Here is a 21891-nt window from a genome sequence, read left to right on the forward strand (position 1 = left end):
AGGGAAAGACTAACGGGGAGTGTGGATACCTGAGGCGACTTGGAGCAAGCCACTCAACCTGAGTCTTAATTTTTTCATCTGTCAAATGAAGGGGCTCTTCTCATCTCTAGGCTCATCTTTGTAGCTCTCAAAGGCTGCCAGTCTGTGTGGTTGCTTCTGCATGAGTGACTGACAGCTGTGTCCCAGTGGGAGAGGGCAGGTGTGCTCCTGTGCCTCTATGCCCCTCCCTCCCAGAACAGCCCCTCCATTCTTTCCCCGTTTCCCGGTAGCCCTCCACCCAGTTCCCAGGTGAGCCTGGATCTTTGCAGCACCTCCCCCAAGTGCCTGCCAAAACCTGAACTCTCCTCACACGCACAAAGCCACCCCCCTCTTCCGTACCCCCGCTCCCAGGCCTACAGAAGAAGCCAGATGGGGTGACTGATCATTAACCCTATCCCTGCTGCTGTAGCAGCGCCGCGGACAGCTCCCCCACCTTGTCACTCAGGAGCCCCAGAGGCCAACGGAAGATTAAGCGTCAGAGACCGCTGGGCTCCCGGGTCCCTGCGCCGAGGCTGTGTGATGGCAAGGAGAGGGCACAGTGGGCAGGCTTGTGTGTCCCAGCACACTGCTGGGTCCCTCAGCTTCCTAGGTGTGTGTGCGGCGTGGTGTGTATGTTGGGGGGTCCCCCTTGCTAACTTCTCTGCCAGAGCCTGACCTAAACCCCATCCGCCACCCCTGGGCTGCATCTCGCAGGGGGCCGCCTCGGCTCCTCCCCAGGCCGGCGCCCCTGCCCGGGCGGGCCAAGGAGCGTGGGTCCCCGCCCCGCTCCGTTAGGCCGGCGCAGCCGGGGGGACTTTGGAGCCGAAGAGGAAGCGCAGCGGGGCGGGGAGGTGGGGGTGTGTCGGAAGGCGGTGGCGGCGGCCGGGTTTATAATCCGCAGGGCGGGCGCGGCGCCGGAGACGGGACAGCATCGCGTACCGCGCTATGGGGGCCGCGTCGGGCCACCCTGAGCTGGGGCCGCGGCCACCGCTCCAGTCACTGCCGCTGCTGCTGCTGTTACTGTTGCTGCCGCCGTCGCCACCCAGCGCCCTGGCTCTCGACCCCGCGCTGGAGCCCGGAGACTTTCCCGCCGACGAGGCTGGGGCGCAGCAATTCGTGCAGAGCTTCAACCCGAAAGCCGAGCAGGTGCTGTACCAGAGCACAGTCGCCAGCTGGGCGCACGACACCAACATCACCGAGGAGAATGCGCGGCGCCAGGTGGGCGCGCGGGCCTGGGGCGGGGGCGGGGCCCAGGCGCCCAATCACAGGCCTGCGGCCGGGCGCTGGGGGGCGGGGAGTCACTGCGGGGCTTGGGCCCCCAGTCCGGGGCGGTGGGGACCCTGTGGGGCCTGCGGGGCGCGGGGTGGGCTCCCCAACTCCCCCCAATCCCACCCCGCCCCATAAGACAGGCGGTGGCTGGCCTAGCGCGGCGCGGGCACATGGTCCGTGCCCACTACAGGAGCCGGATGGATGAGGCTGGGGCCTCTGAGACCGACTCCCCCCTAGGTGGCAGCTCTCAGGCATGACTTCAGGCTGAGTCAGCGGCAGTCTGCGCCGAGAGTGCCCTCTCAGCTCTGGGCCCCGTCCTCTCTGGCCTCAACCTACCCCTCTCACAGTTCCTGTCACCACTCATCTCTGTCTATTCTCCCTGTCCTCCCCCTGCCTCTGTTATGGCCCCAGTTTCTGCCCCACCGCTCCCCTGAGGCAGATTCTCCCAGTTCCTGACCCCGAGGGGCCTGAGGAAGGAAATAGTGATCCCAGAAGCCCTAGTTCCCAGGAGCCCTTGGCCTTCCTCCCTCCCCCAGCACCATGGCCTCCCCCATATACACTCTCCTGCCCCCCTGCTACCCACAGGAAGAATCAGCCCTGCTCAACCAGGAGTTTGCAGAGGTCTGGGGGCAGAAGGCCAAGGAGCTGTATGACCCAATCTGGCAGAACTTCTCTGACCCAATACTGCGAAGGGTCCTCAGTGGTGTGCGCATTCTGGGCCCTGCCAACCTGCCCCTGGAGAAGCGGCAGCAGGTAGGCCAGGTGGACCTGAGGGGCAGAGGCAGAAGTGGCCAAGGTGCCTCCCAGTGCCCAGCTGTGGTGGAGGGAGGGAGCCTGGCAGGGAAGGACTCTGGGATCTGTAGGGGAAGCCGGCGGAAGCATAGACTGGCTTCCTGAAGCAAAGATTTTATTTGGAGATGGGATGGGAAGTCATTTTATATTAAAGCATGTATTATGGAGTAGAAAACAAAATTCAGGTAAACAGTAAAAGACAAAACAGGGGTTTTCAGAATTTCTCCATAGACTGGTTTGGCTTATGGGCTTCCTTAGAAAGATTGTAAAGGACTGAGAAGGCATCAAAGCCAGAGCGAGTGAGAGGGATTTGCTCTCACTGCGAGGTGGGGCCAAACTCGGACTTGAACCCCAACCCCTAACTCCCAGGACACTTGTTTCCACCTCCAAAGGCTGTCTCTGTTGGAAGGGGAATCGGTGTACTAGTGACCAGAAGTGCCCCTCATGCCACTGAGTGGCCTGTCCAAGCCACATCCCCTCTCTGGGCCTTCTTTTCCTTCTAGCAAAAAGAGGAGGGGTTGGCCAGGTCTCCTGGAGATGTTTGTCACTAACATGTTCTCAACTCCCCAGTACAACTCTCTGCTAAGCAACATGAACAGGATCTACTCCACCGTCAAGGTCTGCTACCCCAACAGAAATGACACGTGTTGGTCCCTGGACCCAGGTACACCCCTGTCGCTACTGGGACTTCCTTCCCCATCACCCTGCACCCAGGGGGACAGCTGGCACAGAGAGTGGGTAAACCCAATCACATGGACCTCCAACTGGGGTGGACTATCAGCTGCCCACACACCCTGACTTTTCCTGACAAACCGACTTCCGGAATCTCCAGTCCCCACCCTGATGTGTGCTTTGGCCTCTCCCATTGCCACTGGCCTTCCTCCTGGCTACACTGTTTTTTTCCCTCTCATCGGTCCTCTCAGTCTCCCCAAGAGCCTTCCACAGGCCTTAGACCCCTCATGGCTTCTACTTATGCCCTCCTCCTCTTCCCCAGAACCCCAACCCCATTTACTAGTGGCAGCCTTTAGGTCAGCCACTCCATCCAATGAGCCATTAAAGGTCTGGGTTTCGGCTTCTGGATGTCCACTTTGTGTCAACCAGCTTAGATCATTTCCCTGGAGATAAGGGCCCTGCCTGGGGGGCTTGCTTCATATAGCTCTCGGCCCCATCCCGCTCAGCTTATAGGTTGCCCTTGGCTTTGGGGCTATCATGATGTTGAGGAAGCAGGTGGACATGGTGAGGACCAGTGTGGGAGCTCTGGTGAAGGCTGATGCTGAGTCTCACTTGTGTCTCAGAGCTCATGCATATCCTGTCCGTCTCGCGAAACTACGCCCTGCTGCTCTATGCCTGGGAGGGCTGGCATAATGCCGTGGGCATCCCCCTGAAGCCCCTGTATGAGGAGTTCACTGCCCTCAGCAATGAGGCCCACAAGCAGGATGGTGAGCATGGCCTACCCCAGCCCTTGTGTGGGTGCCACCCTCCCGAGCTTGCAAAGTGCTCTCCCATCCACTGTGTCCTCTGAGCCTCAACCCCTGAGGCAGACAGAGCAGCTGTTAGGATGACTCCACACACTGTCCCAAGGTCACACAGATTGTAGATGGTGGAACCAGGCTTGAGCCCCGTCTACCTTCCACCTGGCTGCCATCTTGCCCTCACACCACCCCTTCTGCCGGCCCCTCCCGGCACTCCCTCCCCACCCTCACCCCACCCCTGCCCTAGCACTCGTCTTTGCCTATCATGCTCTCCAGGATCTATTTAGCTGGAGCTCAATCCCTAGATAGAAACTTGGAGACCAGTAACCCCCAAGCCATTCTTTCCATTAGCTGGCAGGTACACAGGCCCTGAGCCAGCAGAGTGACAAAGTGGTAGCTGGGAGGTGGAGGTGCCAGAGCCTCAGTCCTGAGGTGTACCCCAACGCCACCCCCTGCTAGGCTTCTCAGACACCGGAGACTACTGGCGCTCCTGGTACGAGTCGCCCACCTTCGTGGAGGACCTGGAGAAACTCTACCATCAGTTAGAGCCCCTCTACCTGAACCTCCATGCCTACGTCCGCCGCGCACTGCACCGCCGCTATGGGGACAGATATGTCAACCTCCGGGGACCCATCCCTGCTCACCTGCTGGGTAAGGACCTGGCCCTGCCCCCACAGGTCCCAGGGATTTCCTCATTGTGTCTCACATTTCAGAGCACTGCCCTGTTTACTCCCACATGCATGAGCCCATGTAGCTCGCCCAATGCCACCAGAAAGCAGGTGATCTTTCTCATCGTCATTATCATTCCTGCTGTCCAGATGGGGACCCTGGGGCTTTGGGTGCGTAAGTGACTTGGCAGAGAACTAGTAAAAGGCAGAGCTAGGAGTCACACTGAAGGCTTTGACTCCAGGTCCAGTGGAGGAGGAATAAGAATAATCCTAGCGAGTGCCCCAGAAAGCCAATCCTGGGGCCCTGCTTCAGGCTTGGAAGGCAGGGACCCCACACCATCAGCAAGGGCCCCAGCAGCCTTGTCTGGGCTCCTGCTCTGCCAGCCCCAGGGTACCCGGGGTACTCGGACTGTGGGTGGGACTGATATGGTGATTCCTGGCCTCAGCCAGCCGAACCGGCTGCTGCCCAGGAGTACCCCGAGGTCCAGGAGCCGGGGCCCAGGGTGCTGCTTAGGGACAGGCATGGGGACACAGGCACTGGCTGGGCAGGGAGCCCAGCTGTTCGGCTCCCCTCCTCCGTCTAGGGGACATGTGGGCCCAGAGCTGGGACAACATCTACGACATGGTGGTGCCTTTCCCTGACAAGCCCAATCTCGATGTCACCAGTACTATGGTGCAGAAGGTAAGTTCGGGTTAGGCCGTGGTCGGGGCAGCAAGAGAGAGACATGGGGAGAGGGGTGGGAAGAGGTCACGTGAAGGAGATGGGTTGCATGGGGACTGGGGTCCCTTCCTTTCTACAGAGCAGCAGCCTGGAGTATGTGTGCAAGTGTTGAGCTGGGCTCTGTATCCTCCGTGAGGTCCAGCCCCGCCCCCCAGGCCCCCACTGGTGGGGTGTGAGGACTGACTCCATTTTGCTTATCCACTATGGTCTTTAGGAGCCCCACCTCTGGGAAGGGAGGCCACAGGACACACATGTCCTTCGTGGGCAGGGAGCTGGCCTGGGTGGGGGACCCCGGGGCAGCCGCAGTGTACTCCTAGCAGGCGTCCCCTGACCTGGACCCACACCTCACCACCAGGGCTGGAACGCTACACACATGTTCCGGGTGGCGGAGGAGTTCTTCACGTCCCTGGGGCTCTTGCCCATGCCTCCGGAGTTTTGGGCAGAGTCCATGCTGGAGAAGCCGACGGATGGGCGGGAGGTGGTGTGCCACGCGTCCGCCTGGGACTTCTACAACAGAAAGGACTTCAGGTCTACACACGGGACATGGAGGTTCTGGGCCTCCGGGAATATCAGGCAGCGTGGGCACAGAGAAGCCAGTTCCCAGGCCCACCTTACCCCAGCCCCAAAACTGGCTAGAGGTCTGGTCTGTTCCAGGGCTGCCATTAGGCCGCCTTCCCTTAGCAGCTTTGACAGGTAGTCAACTCTGTACCTTGGAATGGAAGAAAAAGGCCTGAGTGTGGGCTGGTGCAGGGCAAAGGATCTGTATGTTTGCACCAGCGCCTCGAGCCCCAGGGCAGTGCCCTCCCAACGCTATGCTCCCTGCCCGGCCCTCGACCCTCACCCTCACTCTCTCCCTGCCCCAGGATCAAGCAGTGCACACGGGTGGCTATGGACCAGCTGTCCACAGTGCACCACGAGATGGGCCATGTACAGTACTACCTGCAGTACAAGGACCAGCCTGTCTCCCTGCGCCAAGGCGCCAACCCTGGCTTCCATGAGGCCATCGGGGATGTGCTGGCGCTCTCCGTCTCCACTCCTTCACATCTGTACAAAATTGGCCTGCTGGACCACGTCGTCAATGACACAGGTAAAGAGGGCATGGAGGACCCAGCCCAGCCCCATCCAGACCCCACTCCATCCCATAGCAGGGCCCCACGTGCCTCTGCTCCCATCTGCCCTTATCGTTTCTGCCTCACTGTCCCAGGCCAGGCAGGTTTGGGGATCCACCTGGAGCCTTACAGCCCGCCCTAAGTCCCACCCGAAAACTGCCCAAGGATTGTCTCCCAAGCAGGGCACCATGGTCTTGGAGGCTGGCCTTCCCTTGTATGTCCGCTCTTGCTGGCTCCCCGCCAAGCCCACCTCCTCCTACCTGGACTCCCTTCTCCTCTGACCTCTCTCTTCTCATCTCATCTCCCAACAGAAAGTGACATCAATTACTTGTTAAAGATGGCGCTGGAAAAAATTGCCTTCCTGCCCTTTGGCTACTTGGTAGACCAGTGGCGTTGGGGGGTCTTTAGTGGACGTACCCCCCCTTCCCGCTATAACTTTGACTGGTGGTATCTTCGGTGAGTAAACAGGGATTAGGAAGGGCCCCCATGGCCCTACCCACCCTCCTACCTCCATCAGTCCCTGTCCCCTCCTCTCTAATGACGTCTCCATCCTTTTGCCCACTGCATTTTTCTTTCCTGCCTAAAACTCCCTCCTCCAGGAATTCTTCCTCAATTCACCAGGATGGGGAAGGGATGGCTGAGTGTAAATGCCTGCTTAGCAGTCTTTTCTGCAAAGGCTAAATCAGCCTGTATGCAACCTTTAGGTCCTAAGACATTTTAACCATCCTCTTGTAGAACCAAGTATCAGGGCATCTGTTCTCCAATTGTCCGAAATGAAAGCCACTTTGATGCCGGAGCTAAGTTTCACGTCCCACATGTGACACCATACATCAGGTACTATTGCCCCTCCCTTCCCCTTCCCAGTTCTGTCACACCTTTAGTCCCCCTCCCTCTACTCTGTGAACCTGCACCACCATTCGCAGGATTTGTCCTCGCATTCCCCCCTGGAACTTGAGTGGGCCTCTCTCCTGATCCAGGCTTGGTTCTCCCTTCTCCCCAGTCATGCCCTGTTCTGGCCGCTGCCCTGTTGGAAGCTGGATGGTGCCTGGGCAAGGGTCCCCCACCACTCCCTCTAACACCCAGCCTGTGCCTGCAGGTACTTTGTGAGTTTTGTCCTGCAGTTCCAGTTCCATGAAGCCCTGTGCAAGGAGGCAGGCCACCAGGGCCCACTGCACCAGTGTGACATCTATCAATCCACCAAGGCGGGGGACAAACTCCGGTGTGTGGGAGGAAAGAGAGGGCAGGTGGGAGGGAAAGGGGAGAGGCAGGTGAAGGGTATGTCTAGAAGATACCTGGCTGTTCCAGTGGGGACACCACAGGGCCAGTCTGATGGAAGGTGCCTTTCTTCCCTACCCCCTCCTTTCTTTCTCTCATCAAATATTTATTGAGTGGTCCCAGATCTGAGGCCCCAGGGGCAGGCTGGCATGGGCAAGTCAAATTTCCCCTGCTCCCTTCACTGAGATCCTAGGTCCTGGAGCCTTAATGCCACTGTTCTTGCAGTCCAATGGGGGGGCAGAAGTAGCCGGAGGTGAGGCAGGCAGGCCAGAGGCCAATAGCGGACACCAGCCTGAGTCCTCTGTGCTCCCGCTTTGCCTGACAGGGAGGTGCTACAGGCAGGTTCCTCACGGCCCTGGCAGGAGGTACTCAAAGATGCGATCGGCTCAGATACCCTGGACGCTCAGCCGCTGCTCAACTACTTCCAGCCAGTCAGTCAGTGGCTACAGGAGCAGAACAAGAAGAACAACGAGGTCCTGGGCTGGCCGGAATATCAGTGGCAGCCACCAATGCCCGACAATTACCCGGAGGACATTGGTAAAGCTCTGAGTGAGGGTGGGGTGGACCCTAAGGCAAGTTCTCAATTCTGGGCTCTGGACCCAGCTTCCACCCCCTGCGTTTGGTTCTCCATCAGCTCTTCCCAGCTGGGCTCTGGTACCCAGCTCTGGAAGGCCAGGCAGCCCCTTAGCTCATCAGAGGGGGCCCTGGGAGGGGATGGACCTATCTTTTCCCCAGCATCCTGGGGAGGGTGTGCTCAGATCTGAGGCCCCCTGAGGCAGGCTGACCAGTGACACTGCTCTATGAGGTCACACTGAAGGCTCAGTTCTTATTGGCTGGAGAGCGGTGGCTGCAGGGCTCTGCAATCTTACCGCCATGGACCAAGGCTGGGCTGCTCCAGGACTGCCCAGCCTCCTCCTCCTCCTGCTCTGCTTTGGGCATCCCCGGCTGGTCCCCATCCAAGAGGTCACCAGCCAGGTGACAGTGGACCAGGGAACAACCAGCCAAGCAACAACCAGAAGCCAGACAACAACTCACAAGGCAACAACCAGCAGCCAGACAACCCAGAGCCCAAGTGGGACCAGCAGAGGGACGGGGCGGGGCCGCTAGGAGGCGGGGCCGCTAGGAGGCGGGGCCGCTAGGAGGCGGGGCCGCTAGGAGGCGGGGCCGCTAGGAGGCGGGGCCGCTAGGAGGCGGGGCCGCTAGGAGGCGGGGCCGTGAGGGGAAGGGGGGAGGGGGAGAGGTGAGGGGGGGGGGCGCCGCCCAACCGCAGGAGAGGGCAAGGGGAGGCCTGTCTGTTTCCCTCCACTCTGTCCCACAGCTCTGGTGACTGATGAGGCTGAGGCCAGCAAGTTTGTGGAAGAGTATGACCAGATATCCAAAGTGGTGTGGAATGAATATGCCGAGGCCAACTGGAACTACAACACGAACATCACCACAGAGGCCAGCAAGATCCTGGTAGGGGCCCTCCCCATGCCCTTATTCCTGCACACACGCACACACATGCACACACACGCACACACACACTCACAGACACACACACACACACACACACACACACAGGCTCGCTCCTCCATCAGGGGACTAACTATCCAAAACCCAAGGCTAGGCAGGCTGCCCTCTTTCTCCCTCCCCCATGTTTCCTCACTAGGGGGGAGGCTGTCAGAATTTGTGAAAAACCCAAATGGAATTTCAGATTTGAGTGGGCATATATACTGAATGCCTAAACAAGTTGTTTTTAATTAACAATCAATCTGTTAGTAAAGGAATAATCTGTACACAAGTGATGGTAAAGTCAGTTTTTTTAAAGGACTGAAGGACTGAAGTCCCTAAAAAAGGACTTCATGGCGAGGGCTACCCTTCCCTGCAACCCCACTCCCCACCTATGCAGTGAGCACAGGTCATACCAAGGTGAGCCTCGGAAAACTAATGTTTCTTGAAGACCACGGTATGCTGGCCACTGTTCCTTGGCAGGTCATATCTATTGCTTCACTCATTCCTCGACAACCTTGCAAAACCAATGCTCTTATTCCCATTTTACAGATGGGACCCCGAGGCTCAGAGAGGCCAAGCCGCCTCCATCCTAACAGCCTTTAAGATGCAGGGTGGGGTTCCTCTTCTCTACCCCTGCCAGGATGTGTGTGTGGGTGTCCGTTGGCAGGCCTGGACTGTATCCCAGGGCATTATAGGCAGCCTAGGTTGAAGAAAGTCTCTATAGGCAAAGCCAGCAACTTGACAAAACTGTCCTCACCACCCCCCAGTCCCTTTGCTGCGCCCCCTCATGACACCTCTTCCTCAGAGGCCTCTCCAAACCTTCTGGGCCTCACAACACGGTTCCCCCTGTGCCTTCAGCTGCAGAAGAACATCCAGATGGCAAACCACACCTTAAAGTATGGCACCCGAGCCAGGCGGTTTGATGTGACCTACTTCCAGAACACCACCATGAAGCGAATGATACACAAGATTCAGGACCTAGAGCGGGCAGCGCTGCCTGTCGAGGAGCTGGAGGAGGTGCGTGGCTTTGGGGGAGCAGGGAGTGGAGGACCCAAGGTCAGGGCCAGGTCCCAACTGGAGGAAGCAAGCCCAGCACAGGGTCTGGCCTTCATGCCGCTGCCTCTTCCTGGATTTGTCAAGCTGTGACATCTGCACGTCAACCTACGCCTACAGAATTACTGGGAACAACACCTTTGGGAGCACACTAACCCCGACTCTGTGGACCCTCCCCGCTGTGATGGGGCCTCCGCGGAGCAGGCAGCAAAGGGGTGCAGCTCACTGCCTCTCTGCTTCCTCCTGCAGTACAACCAGATCCTGCTGGACATGGAAACCACGTACAGCGTGGCCTCTGTGTGCCACTCCAACGGCACTTGTCTTCAGTTAGAACCTGGTGAGCGCCGGAGGCTGGGGGGAGGGTTGGGGTGACGGAAGGACAGGACCAGGCTGGGGGAGGCTGGGACTGGCACAGTGTTAGGGGTGCCCACCCATGAAAGGGGGCTCAGTCGCTCCTAACTTGTGTAGTCACATGCTCAGGAAACTCACCTCTCAGTTTTCCTCCAGTGGGGCTTCTTTCTCTGCATCACGCAGAACCAGCACCTACTTCCTGTCTGGCCTGATCCACTGCCCTCCCTTGCATCTGCCCACCCTGCCCTCCCTCTAGGACCCCTCCAGGATCTCCCGATCTCTTCCTCCCTGCACTCTGCTCTTTAGAGCTGCCAGGTATCTCAAATTTGTCTTTCGAGGGCTAAAATTGGGACAGGAACTCTAGGCACCTCCCCTCCAGACTCACTTCTTAATCCTATCCACAGCTTCCCAACCTCCCCTGGCCCTTCCCTTGCCCCCCAGAAACTGAAGCCACAACCCATAGAAACCACTTCCATGGTCCATGTTGTTACACTTCACTCCCTCCATCACCACTTCCTGCTGGGAGGAGTGGACCGCTGTCTCCTGTCCCCTTTCTCTGCCGTACTGGCTGGGCCTTCTTACCTTCTCCCCTTTGAAAGAGCCCACCCTGGACACCCACGTACCTGCACACAGATACACGCCCTCCTGACCCACCCTTCCTGGGGTGGGGAGCCAGAGGCATTCTTCCTGAGGAATCTCCACCCGGAAACAGCTCCTTTCTGGCCCTCTGCCCATCTCCCACGTTAGAACAATGACAAATAGACGGGGAAATGGAAAATAAGCAGGAGAGAGAAACAGTTTTCCTGGGACAGGGTTTGGCCTATGGGTTGTGTATATGGGTATGCACGCAAAGTGTGTGTGTGGGGGGGAGGCATGTGCATGCGTGTGGGCTCTGTGTGTTTACGGAGCAGTGCTTTAAAGGGAATGTAGCTTTCAGGCCCCTTCCCACCCCATCAATTAGCCTCTTAATCTAGGGCTGGGCCATCAGGTCACCGCCGTTAGTAAAAATAAGAAACACCCACAAAAACAGAGCACTCACATCAGTAGAAGGCAGGTGTGACATTCTCAAAATACAATTTTCTCCAAGCAAAATTAATTTGAATGTACTTTCTCTGTGAGAAGCAGTTATCACGTAGCGTAGCGAGTCAGATAATGAGACCACCCCATATGTTCTCCGAAGTTGTCCAGCCCAGGCTGGGCCGGAGCAGGAAGGGAGGCTGCCGTTGGTCTGTGTGGGGCTTCAGAACGGACACAGGAGCTCATCCATCCTCAGCCCAGCTCTGTGAGGTAGATGTCAGCTCCACGGAATCCAGATGGAGGAGCTTACACGTAGTCAGGGGCTTCGACAGGACACAAACCCAGGACTTCTGGCTCCCTGCTGACGCTTGCATGCTTCGTCTTCACAGCTATTCTTTTATTCAGTCCAGTCCGATTATAGTTTGTAAAAGACACCCTAGGTCCTGTTGGGACCCAGAAGTGAACGAGGCATGCTCCCTGCGCAGGGGCCTCATGTCCCCATTTCACGTCCCTGTGAGGGCCAGCATCATCCCCATTTTATAGACAGGGAAAGAGGGTTCCCACGACTTGCATGACTTGCAAGGTCACTTTGGGGTCAGTGGGAGACCAGAACAAGAGCTCAGCTCTTGTGACCTCCAGGCCGTTTCTCCTAGGCAGGGGGTGAGCGGGCATGAGTGAGGAGCAGCAGCTCTGGAGTCTGGGCCTTTGCATTGTGCCTAGCGGGGGACCCAGCCATGTCGCCTCACTGCTCGTATGGAAACAAGCACATTAAAACCTTGAAATTACCAGAGATGGTGTCCATGCCGTGCTGAGCCCTGGGCCTGGCACCCTGTGGGGCCCCTGTGGAAAGGACACCACCCTTTGTCTAAACTGGCTGCCTGTACAGTTTTATTCCAGTTCTGAACTTCTATGACTGGGTTCACCTTAGACGGAGATGGGAGGGGGGCCAAGGGCGTGGGGTTCAAGCCGTTCAAACCCCGCCCCCACCAGATCTCACCAGTCTGATGGCCACGTCCCAGAAATATGAAGAACTCTTATGGGCATGGAAGAGCTGGCGAGATAAGGTGGGAAGATCCATCCTTCCTTTTTTCCCCAAATATGTGGAACTCTCCAACAAGGCTGCCCGGCTCAATGGTGAGTCCCTCCTGCCAGTATCTCTGACTCTCTGGTCCCAACCCCCCTGAGGCCCTCAGAGACCCTGAGCCTGGTGAGCAGGTGGTCCCTGGAGGATGCAGCTGGCAGGGGGCTGTTCAGGGAATGATCAGGTATTCAGAGAGCCTGGCTGTGTCCCCTCTACAGGCTACAAAGACGCAGGGCACTCGTGGAGATCTCCGTATGAGATGCCAACCCTGGAGCAAGACCTGGAGCAGCTCTTCCAGGAGCTGCAGCCGCTCTACCTGAACCTGCACGCCTATGTGCGCCGGGCCCTGCACCGCCACTATGGTCCCCAGCACATCAACCTGGAAGGCCCCATTCCAGCTCATCTGCTGGGTGAGGGCAAGCGCTGGGCCTTCGGAGGCAGATGAAGACAGATGGCAGTATGCGGGAGGGTGAGGCCTGGGCTGGCCAGAGAGCAAAGGGCAGGCGGGGAATGGTCTGCAGATGGCACTTCAGGCTGGGACAGTAGAAAGATTTGAGCCTGGAGTGGGGTGGGGGCTGGGTGTGGGGACAAGAGCCGCCACTTGCATTTAGTGCCACATTTGCTACAGATGCCTGTGGTGCAAGTCACCATGGATGGGGCACTGACGGGAGGGCTTGATCTTGCCACGAGGAGACTGCCTCACCCATTACAGCTCAAGACAGCATGGCAGGGAGGCTGAGGAAGGGCTGTGCGTGGGAGCTGAGGCCTCCCCAGGGGTGGCATGTGAGCAAAGCTCTGAAAGATGAGAGGTTCTGACGAGGTAGTGGCAGGAAGGAGAAAGACACACACACTGTTCAGGCTCAGGGAGTTAGAACAGAATCCCGAGAGTGTAGGTCCACTTCAACTTTAGGACTCTCTTTTCTCAGGGGTTGTGAATTCAAATGCCCTGAACACATGAAGCAGGCAGTGAAAATGCATGAAGCAGGAAAAGAAAATGGGGGGTGGTGGGGCCTGGGGCAGAGCAGAGGCTAGCAGGTTCCTGTCCCCATTGGGCCATCAGGAACACGTTCCTGGGGGGCTTTACTATAAGCAGACAGGCCAGACAGGGCCACAGACCATTTACAAATCACGAGAGATCTCAGAAGCTTGTCCGGCTTTGGGTCTAGTTCCCACTCAACCAAGAGGGTTTTTACAGCCCAAGAGACCAGTTGTTCTTGATCCCTCTCTGATGAGACCAAAGAACATGAGAGTGGACATCAGCTTGATGACTGAGAAATACAGACCCTGGGAGGGAAAGCAATATACCCAGGTAGCCTGGGGGGAGGGGCTGGGGCAGAGCTGGGGCTTAGAACTCGGCCCTCAGGCCATGGGATGGGAGTGGCCAAGCACTGTCTCGCTCCTGCTCCCTCTCTCATTTCTCTCTCTCTCTCTCTCTCTCTCTCTCTCTCTCTCTCTCTCTCTCTCTCTCTCTCTCTCTCACACACACACACACACACACACACACACAACTCTAACTCTCATTGCTTTGCACTTCAGACTCCACTTGATGTCAGCTCAAGCTTCATCTCCTAGGCTATGAAAGACTTTCTACTCCAAATCTATTTCTGGACCTTTCCACTCATTCAGAATATCTTCCTTTGCTCCAGTCCTGGAGAACTGGGCTCTTCTCATGCCCAGAGGCAGAGGCGTCAACCTCCCCTGAAGGCGGGTGGTTCTTGCCAGGTGACCATATAAACCAACCTCACGCAACGTGGAGGGGACAAAGCCGTGGCTGGTCAGGCGTGCAGCCTGACAGCCTGCCTGCCTTTAAACCCCAGCCCCTCGCTGAGGAGCCGTGGTCCCTGGGTGGGTGACCTGACTCTTAGTAAGTGGTGGCCACAGGCGCATAGCTATTCCGGGGACCTGAAGCTTCTGCATTTGTCCACAGCTACTAGTCACACTGGTATTCACTGCCCAAGGACAGTGAGGACCACCTTGACTCCTTGGTGGCCAGCCACAGTCTCACCCGTGAGCCAGGAAAGCAGTGACCTTGTGGGCTGGGTGTGCAGACGGAGGACGATGTATGTCAAATGCCTGGCACAGTGTGTGCAAAGAGTAGGAGCTCGAGAGATGCCGTGACGATCAGCGGGGCCCGGATCTGGTTACCCTTCCCTTCACGATGGGGCTAAGCCTAAGGATAACATCTGTCTCTCCTCTCTCCACTGTCTCCTCCCCTGTCCGCCTCCAGGGAACATGTGGGCGCAAACCTGGTCCAATATCTATGACTTGGTCGTGCCCTTCCCTTCAGCCCCCAACCTGGATGCCACGGAGGCCATGATAAAGCAGGTCCGCACCTGCCCCCCACCCCACACTCCTGCTCCTCCAGGGCGGCCCCAGGGCACAGAGGCGGGGAGGGCCCTGTGGGTGGGAGAGGGCCCTCTGCTCCAGGAGTTCCTTCCAGCTGGGCCCTCTCCCAGTACCTTCCCCCGCTGTGGCACACAGTCTGTCCCCATAGTCCCCAGTTTTGGCAGAGCTCCATCTGCTTGCAGGGCTGGACACCCAGAAGGATGTTTGAGGAAGCGAATAATTTCTTTACCTCCCTGGGGCTGCTGCCTGTGCCCCCCGAGTTCTGGAACAAGTCCATGCTGGAGAAGCCGACCGACGGGCGGGAGGTGGTGTGCCACGCCTCTGCCTGGGACTTCTACAATGGCAAGGACTTCAGGTGTGTCCCAGCAGCCAGGGGACCTTATCCTGAGACCACTGGGCAAGGGGATGAGGCAAGTAAAGGCTCCACAGCTGTCCCCTGTCAGCCAGAGTGAGCAGATACGGGTGCAGGGGGCAGACGTTGGGATAGAGGGTCAAGAGCACGGGGCCTGGCCCCAGGGAACCCCATCCACCAGGTGAGGGTCTGCTCAAGTGCTGACCAGCTCTGCCGGCCTGGTCAGTTGTCAGCATCCAAGGTCCCAATCCTGGGTGTGAGCTCACTCCAGGGTGGCCCCTGCATACAGCTGGCCCTCTCTTTGGGTGCATGTGACTTTACACAAGGAGGCACATGAAGACATGGGGAGTTTCGCACAGATCCACCCTTTACCACTGACAGAGACTCAGAAGCTGTCTTCATCCGAGGATAGTGTTTCAGTTATCTATTGCTACATAACAAACCATCCCAACACTTAGTGGTATAAAACAACCATTTGGTCATTCTCATGATTTTTTGGGTCAGGCAACACACAATAGAAATGGCTTTTCCCAGTTCTACAATGATGGAGACCTCAGCTGGGGTAGCTCTGATGGCTGGGATGGCTCAGTGGTGCTATTCTGGCTATTGACTGGGTTCCTCAGTTTTTCTTCATGTAGCACATGCTGCGGCTGGAATATTCGAGTTGGCTTCTTCACTAACATGTTGGGTCCCTGAGCTCAGATGGCTGCACAGCGGGGGGGTTGGTGAGACCTCTCTCTCTCCAGGCTAGCTTCCTCACAAGTATGGCAGTCAGGCAGCTGGCATCCCCCCGAGTGAAAGCAGAAACAGCCAGATCTCTTAAAGGCTAAGTCCAAAACCAGCAGAGTCACTTCTGCCAGAGTTTATTGGCTAAAGCAAGTCAACGGGCCAACCCAGATTTGGGAGACGGGAAAGAAGACCCCACCTCTTGGGAGAGTGGCAAGGATGATCTGCCACAGTGGATGGAGTGTCTCTTATGAGAAAAGTGGACACAGAGAGCCTGGAAGAAACCAGACAGGGTTCACTGGATCACCTGGCCTTTGCCCTTCCCTTCAAAGGCATGAGGTCTGTAGCTATAGGGCTGAGCATAGACAGAATTGTTGGGGTGGTGAGACCTCTTTTGGGGGTCCTCCCTTGTATGGAAGTCACAATAGAAGATGGACAGACCCACAGCCTCGTTGTAACCGGGATGGTTGGCACCTCTTTCCCCTCCTGATAGAATGGCAGAAAAATGGGGTCAACTGAACTGAAGGGCTCTGCTTAGATTCAAGGGAGAATTTCATTGGCTCACAAAAGGGAATGAGGAAAGATGGAGAAGGAGGTGGAACCTCTGGCTCGGATGGCTCACACATGTCATTTCAGTCCCGGCCATCGGAAATCGTGGGGTGAGCATGCTTGCTGGTGTTGGGCACATGAGGTGCTGAATAGTTCAGACACTGTTGTTTCCTTCAGAAAGCCTAAGTCTTGGGAGAGCCAGACATGTGCACAAGAAATCACAGGATCCACATTCTAGAAAGTCCTGCATCGACCATAACCAAGTGTCCCAATGCCTCCAGAGCAAGTGCTTTGCACAGTTAGAAAGCAACATGGCTGTGTGGGCTGGAGTTATTCAGGGAAGTTGGAGGCAGAGGAACGGCCTGAATGACTATATTTTAGGGGCTGCAAACTCCCAGATTCCTTCTTTCTCTGGCTCACTCCATGTCTCCTTTTGGTTTTCTTTCCCATCATTCTGTGTTCCCTTCCCTGTGGATAGCAGCGATGGGCGTCTGCTCTGTGTATAGAAAGGACAGCTGGTCCCTTTGTCCCCCGGGTTCCTCACCATCCCCTCCCACACCCTCTCCCTATCCCTAGGATCAAGCAGTGCACCACCGTGAACATGGAGGACCTGGTGGTGGCCCACCATGAAATGGGCCACATCCAGTATTTCATGCAGTACAAGGACTTGCCTGTGACCTTCCGGGAGGGTGCCAACCCTGGCTTTCACGAGGCCATTGGGGACGTGCTGGCCCTGTCCGTATCTACCCCCAAGCACCTACACAGCATCAACCTGCTGAGCAGTGACGGTGACAGCTATGGTGAGAGAGGAATGGGAGATCCTGGTGGGCAGAGGGACCAGAAAGGGGCAGCAAGCTTAGGAGGTGGGGAGGCAGAAGGCAGATGGCACACAGGCAGAAGTTGGGACAGAGCAATGGGGCTTAAGGGGCCCACCAGCAGGGTGAGCTAGGAGGATGGAACCCACAGACCAACCCAAGGGGTAGGTCACAGGACCCACAGAGAGACAGCCCACTCCCCTCTCCACCCATTATGGCTGAGCTGCTCGGACATGGCAGGAGGCAGCCACAGATCTGACAGCGAGCTCCCTTCTCTTGACAGAGCAAGACATCAACTTTCTGATGAAGATAGCGCTCGACAAGATCGCCTTTATCCCCTTCAGCTACCTCATTGACCAGTGGCGCTGGAGGGTGTTTGACGGAAGCATCACCAAGGAGAATTACAACCAGGAGTGGTGGAGCCTCAGGTTCTAGAACATTCCTGGAGAGGGTGGAGGTCCAGGGTGATCTCCATGGGAGTGTGTGTGAGTGTGCAGTGGTAAATGTGTCTGTGTATACAGCATCTAAGTGTGTGTTTGTGTGTGTACATGTGCACATGAGTCTGTGTGTGTGTAAGGGACGGGGTCCATAGGGGGTGATTGTGCACAGAGGCACAGCACGCCAGAATCCAGAGTGTCCAGTGCAGCCCCAGGTGCAGGGACCATCCTTCAAGTGAAAAATGCCGACACTTCCTGGTTTGAGTCTCCCCAAACCCTCCCTCAAACATGTCTTCCCTCTTGACAGGCTGAAGTACCAGGGCCTCTGCCCCCCAGTGGCCAGGTCTCAAGGCGACTTTGACCCAGGGGCCAAGTTCCACATTCCTTCAAGTGTGCCTTATATCAGGTAACAAGGGAAAGCGAGGAGGCTGCTCAGTGTTCAAATGGCTCTCGTTGCCATGTCGGGTCGGGGTGACCTGGGGGACCTGGCTGCACTGCACACTGTGCCTGGGCCACCCATCTGCGACCAAGGCTGGCTGTTATTTCACTCTTTTGATATGACAAGAGCCTCTACCCTCCAGACAATTGAAAACACAAAGTACTCTCATTGACTAGTGGTTATGAGATCTTGGATCAGTAGTTAACATTATTAACCATGACCCACGGCTCGAGCATGACTTGAGCACTCTTGTTCATTGTTTTCTTTTCTTAACAAGACTGTGATTCCTTTACTGTGTATTGGACATACTGCCTGTGATAGAATTTGACTTGTAGCTAGAAGACCTTCGATACACTAAAACTAGGATGAGAGACCCAGTGAGACCGGGAGGTTGTATTGACAGGACCATGAGGTCTTGGGCTTGGGTCAGACAGAACTGTGTTCAAATCTTGTCTCCACTTCTTTGTTTCCTTGAGCAAATTCCGCAGTGTCTATGAACACCAGCATCTTCAGGATGTCACAGGATTGTTGCAAAAGTTAACTTCTTTGCACACTGCGTAATACATAGCAGGCTTGGGAATGGTGGCCATAACTAATCATTACTTAGTTACTCTCTGAAATGGCATGTGTAAGCACACATGAGTCATGCACCCACAGTGTGAAGATGTCCAGTGCAGCGCTTTTCCTTCTATGTGCTACAGGCTAAGATGGGAAATTACAGGATCTGGAGTCCTCCTGGGAGGGAAGCATCTGGGGAGGCCTCAGAGTGGGGTTCCAGGTAGCCCAGGCCACCCATGAGGTAAGGCACAGAGAGCAGTGAGGGCTACCCCAAGAGGGCTGTGACCCTCTCCAGCTCTTGCCTCCTGTAGTCCCTGGAAGCCCAGTGAGGGAGGGCCCGCCATGCTCACCTTTTCACCCCAGCACCTTGGCATGATGTCAGCACATAGTCAAGACCTAATAAATAAGTGTAAGGTGAATGAATTGTGTCCCCCAGGGTCCATGAAGGGAAAGAAAGTCTACTCAGATGCTCCGGAGAATAGCAGTAGGCAAGGGACCAAGGAGACTGAAGGGTACCTGGGAACAAGCCTGACCTTGACAGTACACCAGGATGACCCATAGGGAGAGCCTCCACCCTCTTTCTTGACTGGTTTCTGGGCTTCCACGCTGGCACTCACTTTCACACAGAAGCTGGACCCACGTGATGGTTAGCTTCTGAGCTTAGCATAGATAATTCTCTAGGCAGGGGTGGGCAAAGGAGACTCATTCCCAATTCTGACCGGCAGCCTTGGCAAAGCACTTTTAGGAAACACCAAGAAAGTCAGTGGCACATGGCTTGTGCCCAGCATTCAAAGTGGGAGGCCTGTGCTGCTTGTTCGAGATGTTCAAGACCTCTGCAGACTTAGTGGTTGCTCCGGCCTTGACTAGCAGATTTTTACTAGGGGATCCCTGCTGATTTTGGATCAAGGAGATGGTTTGGGCTGGTGTTTCTGTCCAGACTGCCCTGCTATTTCGATGTGATCCTTTGGGCAACACTTGGCCTCTACTTGCATGGACCCCAGGGATGGAGACCTCACTGCTCCCAAATCAGCCTGCCAAACCTTTGAAGGGCTCTGCCCTGACCCTCTTCCCTCATGAGTGACCCCCCCAAAGCTCCTAGGCACAGGCCCTCCTGAGATGTGGGAGGCGTGGGAGGGGCCTTGATGACTCTGAAAGCTGGCGTGGGCTCATCCTAACATCCTGGCTGCAGTGGGAGGTGGGGGGCAGCCAGGGCTCAGTGTCACACCTCCCTCCCCTCCAGGTACTTCGTCGGCTTCATCATCCAGTTCCAGTTCCATGAGGCTCTGTGTCAGGCAGCTGGCCACAAGGGACCCCTACACAAATGTGACATCTACCAGTCCAAGGAGGCAGGGAAGCGCCTGGCGTGAGTCTTTCTTGGCCTTCTTTTGACTGTTTTCCACCCTCTCACTACTCAGCTTTGAGGGGCCTCGTGCGGCTCTTCTGGGAACACCTGCCTCTCTGGTGCTTGGGCTGGGAACTCCCAGGTAAAGCCTGTATTGCATCTTAATGTGCCCTCTCCAGGAAGGAACAAGAACCCCAGGGCCCAAACCGGTGCTCCCCAGCCCACACCCCATCCCAGACTTGCCCAGGTCCTCCCAATCCCAAAGGGGTTTGGAAGGTGGGTGTTAGGCTGAGGTGGGTGTTAGGGTGAGTGAGCCTCCCCACCTGTCCTTCTGACTCAGTTTCCCTTCTCTGGTGCTCCCCCAGGGACGCCATGCAGCTGGGCTTCAGTAAGCCATGGCCGGAAGCCATGAAGCTGATCACCGGGCAGCCCAACATGTCCGCCTCAGCCATGATGAACTACTTCAAGCCGCTGCTGGACTGGCTCCTCACCGAGAACGGGCGGCATGGAGAGAAGCTGGGCTGGCCTCAGTACAACTGGACGCCAGACTCTGGTACCACCACCCCCCCACCTCAGCCCCGGGCCAACCCCTAGAGCTGGCTCAGGATCAGGCCCCCTCCCCAGCTCAGGCAGGTCCGAGTCTGACCTCAGAGCGAGGATAGGGAAGCCAGCCGAAATGACCCGGGCCCAGCGCTTCCCACCACCCTGCCCACCGCCCTGCTCTCCTTGCTTCCCCTGCTCAGCTCGCTCAGAAGGCTCATTCCCGGGCAACAGCCACGTCAACTTCCTGGGCCTGAACCTGGAGGAGCAGCAGGCTCGCGTGGGCCAGTGGGTGCTGCTTTTCCTGGGCGTCACCCTGCTAGTGGCCACCTTGGGCCTCACCCAGCGGCTCTTCAGCCTTCGCCACCACAACCACCGCCGGTCCCACCGTGGGCCCCAGTTCGGCTCTGAGGTGGAACTGAGACACTCCTGAGATGAACAGGCCTTGCAGGCCAGCGGGGGAGTATCCACCACCAAGAGACCTGGGTGGGGACATGGGGTGGACAGAGGACCCTGACCCTCCACTCCTCTCACAGCTCACCCCAGCCCACCCTCCTCCTCCTGCCCTCTCCTTCCTTCCCCTTTCGCCTCCAGTCCTTTGCTAAGAATCCGTCCTCCAGACCCCTGCCCCTCAGTACCCGGGCACCAGGCCATCTAACAAGGAGCCCCCGCCCTCAGTCTCTCTGTGAATACAATTAAAGGTCCTGCCCTCCCATCTGAGTCTGTGTCCCTCACGGGGAAGCCAGGGACAGGGTCAGAGATGCTCTCCCGCCTCCTGGCAGTCAGGCGGGTCACTTCAATGGGCGTCTTCATCTTCCTCCAAGAAGAGCCTGGGAAAATGCCCCAGAGCTCTGGCCCTGGCACCACCCAGCAGCGCCCACGCCTGTCTTCCCTCCAGCCCAGGCAACAGGCCAGTGTCCTGCCTTGGCAGTCAGCCCCTGCCTCGCCCAGGCACCAACCCAGGAGGACTCTGGGAAGCCAGCGTTCTGAGCTTCTGGCCTCACATTTCCATGAGCTTTGAGAGTCCTACCCTGGCTGTTTCCATAAATGGCCGGGTCCCCCAGATGGAGGGATCCCCTGGGGGAGAGTACCTTGTATGTGTCTGACTCATTGAGGGTGCAGAAGTAGCCCTGTGGTCACCTCAAGCTCCTGCCTACACCAGTTCCGTGTCCACGTGTGTAAGTGGACAGAGCCACTTGAGTATTGCCCCTGGGGCCCAGGACCAGGTCCCTTCCACCCAGCTGGAGAGGGGCCCTAAATGCTGGAGCGTGGCAGTTAGCTGGTGCCCAGGCAGGAATTGTCCCAGAGGCTGTCCCTGCCCGTCCCCCCAGGACGTGCCCTCACCCTGAGCCTCCCCTCGGAAGGCCAATACGGGTTTGAGGGAGTATCGTTTTGAGGGATATTTTTATAACTTTTATCTACATGTTTATTGTAGAAAATTTGTAAAATACAGAGAACTATAAAGAAAAT

At 57.0% G+C, this 21891-nt stretch overlaps 1 protein-coding gene across 2 annotated transcripts; it reads left to right on the forward strand.

Moving 5' to 3' along the window:
- Nucleotides 1-447: 447 nt before the first annotated feature.
- Nucleotides 448-21000, forward strand: ACE (angiotensin I converting enzyme). Of its 2 annotated transcripts, XM_033089194.1 has the most exons (25): nucleotides 448-1236; nucleotides 1873-2040; nucleotides 2650-2743; nucleotides 3375-3518; nucleotides 4011-4202; nucleotides 4804-4901; nucleotides 5296-5468; nucleotides 5804-6027; nucleotides 6361-6505; nucleotides 6785-6883; nucleotides 7146-7268; nucleotides 7650-7861; nucleotides 8643-8779; nucleotides 9674-9832; nucleotides 10118-10205; nucleotides 12227-12370; nucleotides 12536-12727; nucleotides 14545-14642; nucleotides 14846-15018; nucleotides 16867-17090; nucleotides 17389-17533; nucleotides 17850-17948; nucleotides 19780-19902; nucleotides 20247-20434; nucleotides 20625-21000. In XM_033089194.1, exons 1-25 carry the CDS (start codon nucleotides 964-966, stop codon nucleotides 20852-20854), a joined length of 3945 nt encoding a protein of 1314 aa, XP_032945085.1. In that variant the 5' UTR covers nucleotides 448-963; the 3' UTR covers nucleotides 20855-21000. The 2 variants fall into 2 exon arrangements, with proteins under 2 accessions (XP_032945085.1, XP_032945086.1); XM_033089195.1 differs by lacking the exons at nucleotides 448-1236; nucleotides 1873-2040; nucleotides 2650-2743; ... (7 more) ...; nucleotides 7146-7268; nucleotides 7650-7861 and adding an exon at nucleotides 7887-8426.
- Nucleotides 21001-21891: the final 891 nt, after the last annotated feature.

This window comes from Rhinolophus ferrumequinum, chromosome 21, assembly GCF_004115265.2.
Source record: "Rhinolophus ferrumequinum isolate MPI-CBG mRhiFer1 chromosome 21, mRhiFer1_v1.p, whole genome shotgun sequence".
NCBI lineage: Eukaryota > Metazoa > Chordata > Mammalia > Chiroptera > Rhinolophidae > Rhinolophus > Rhinolophus ferrumequinum.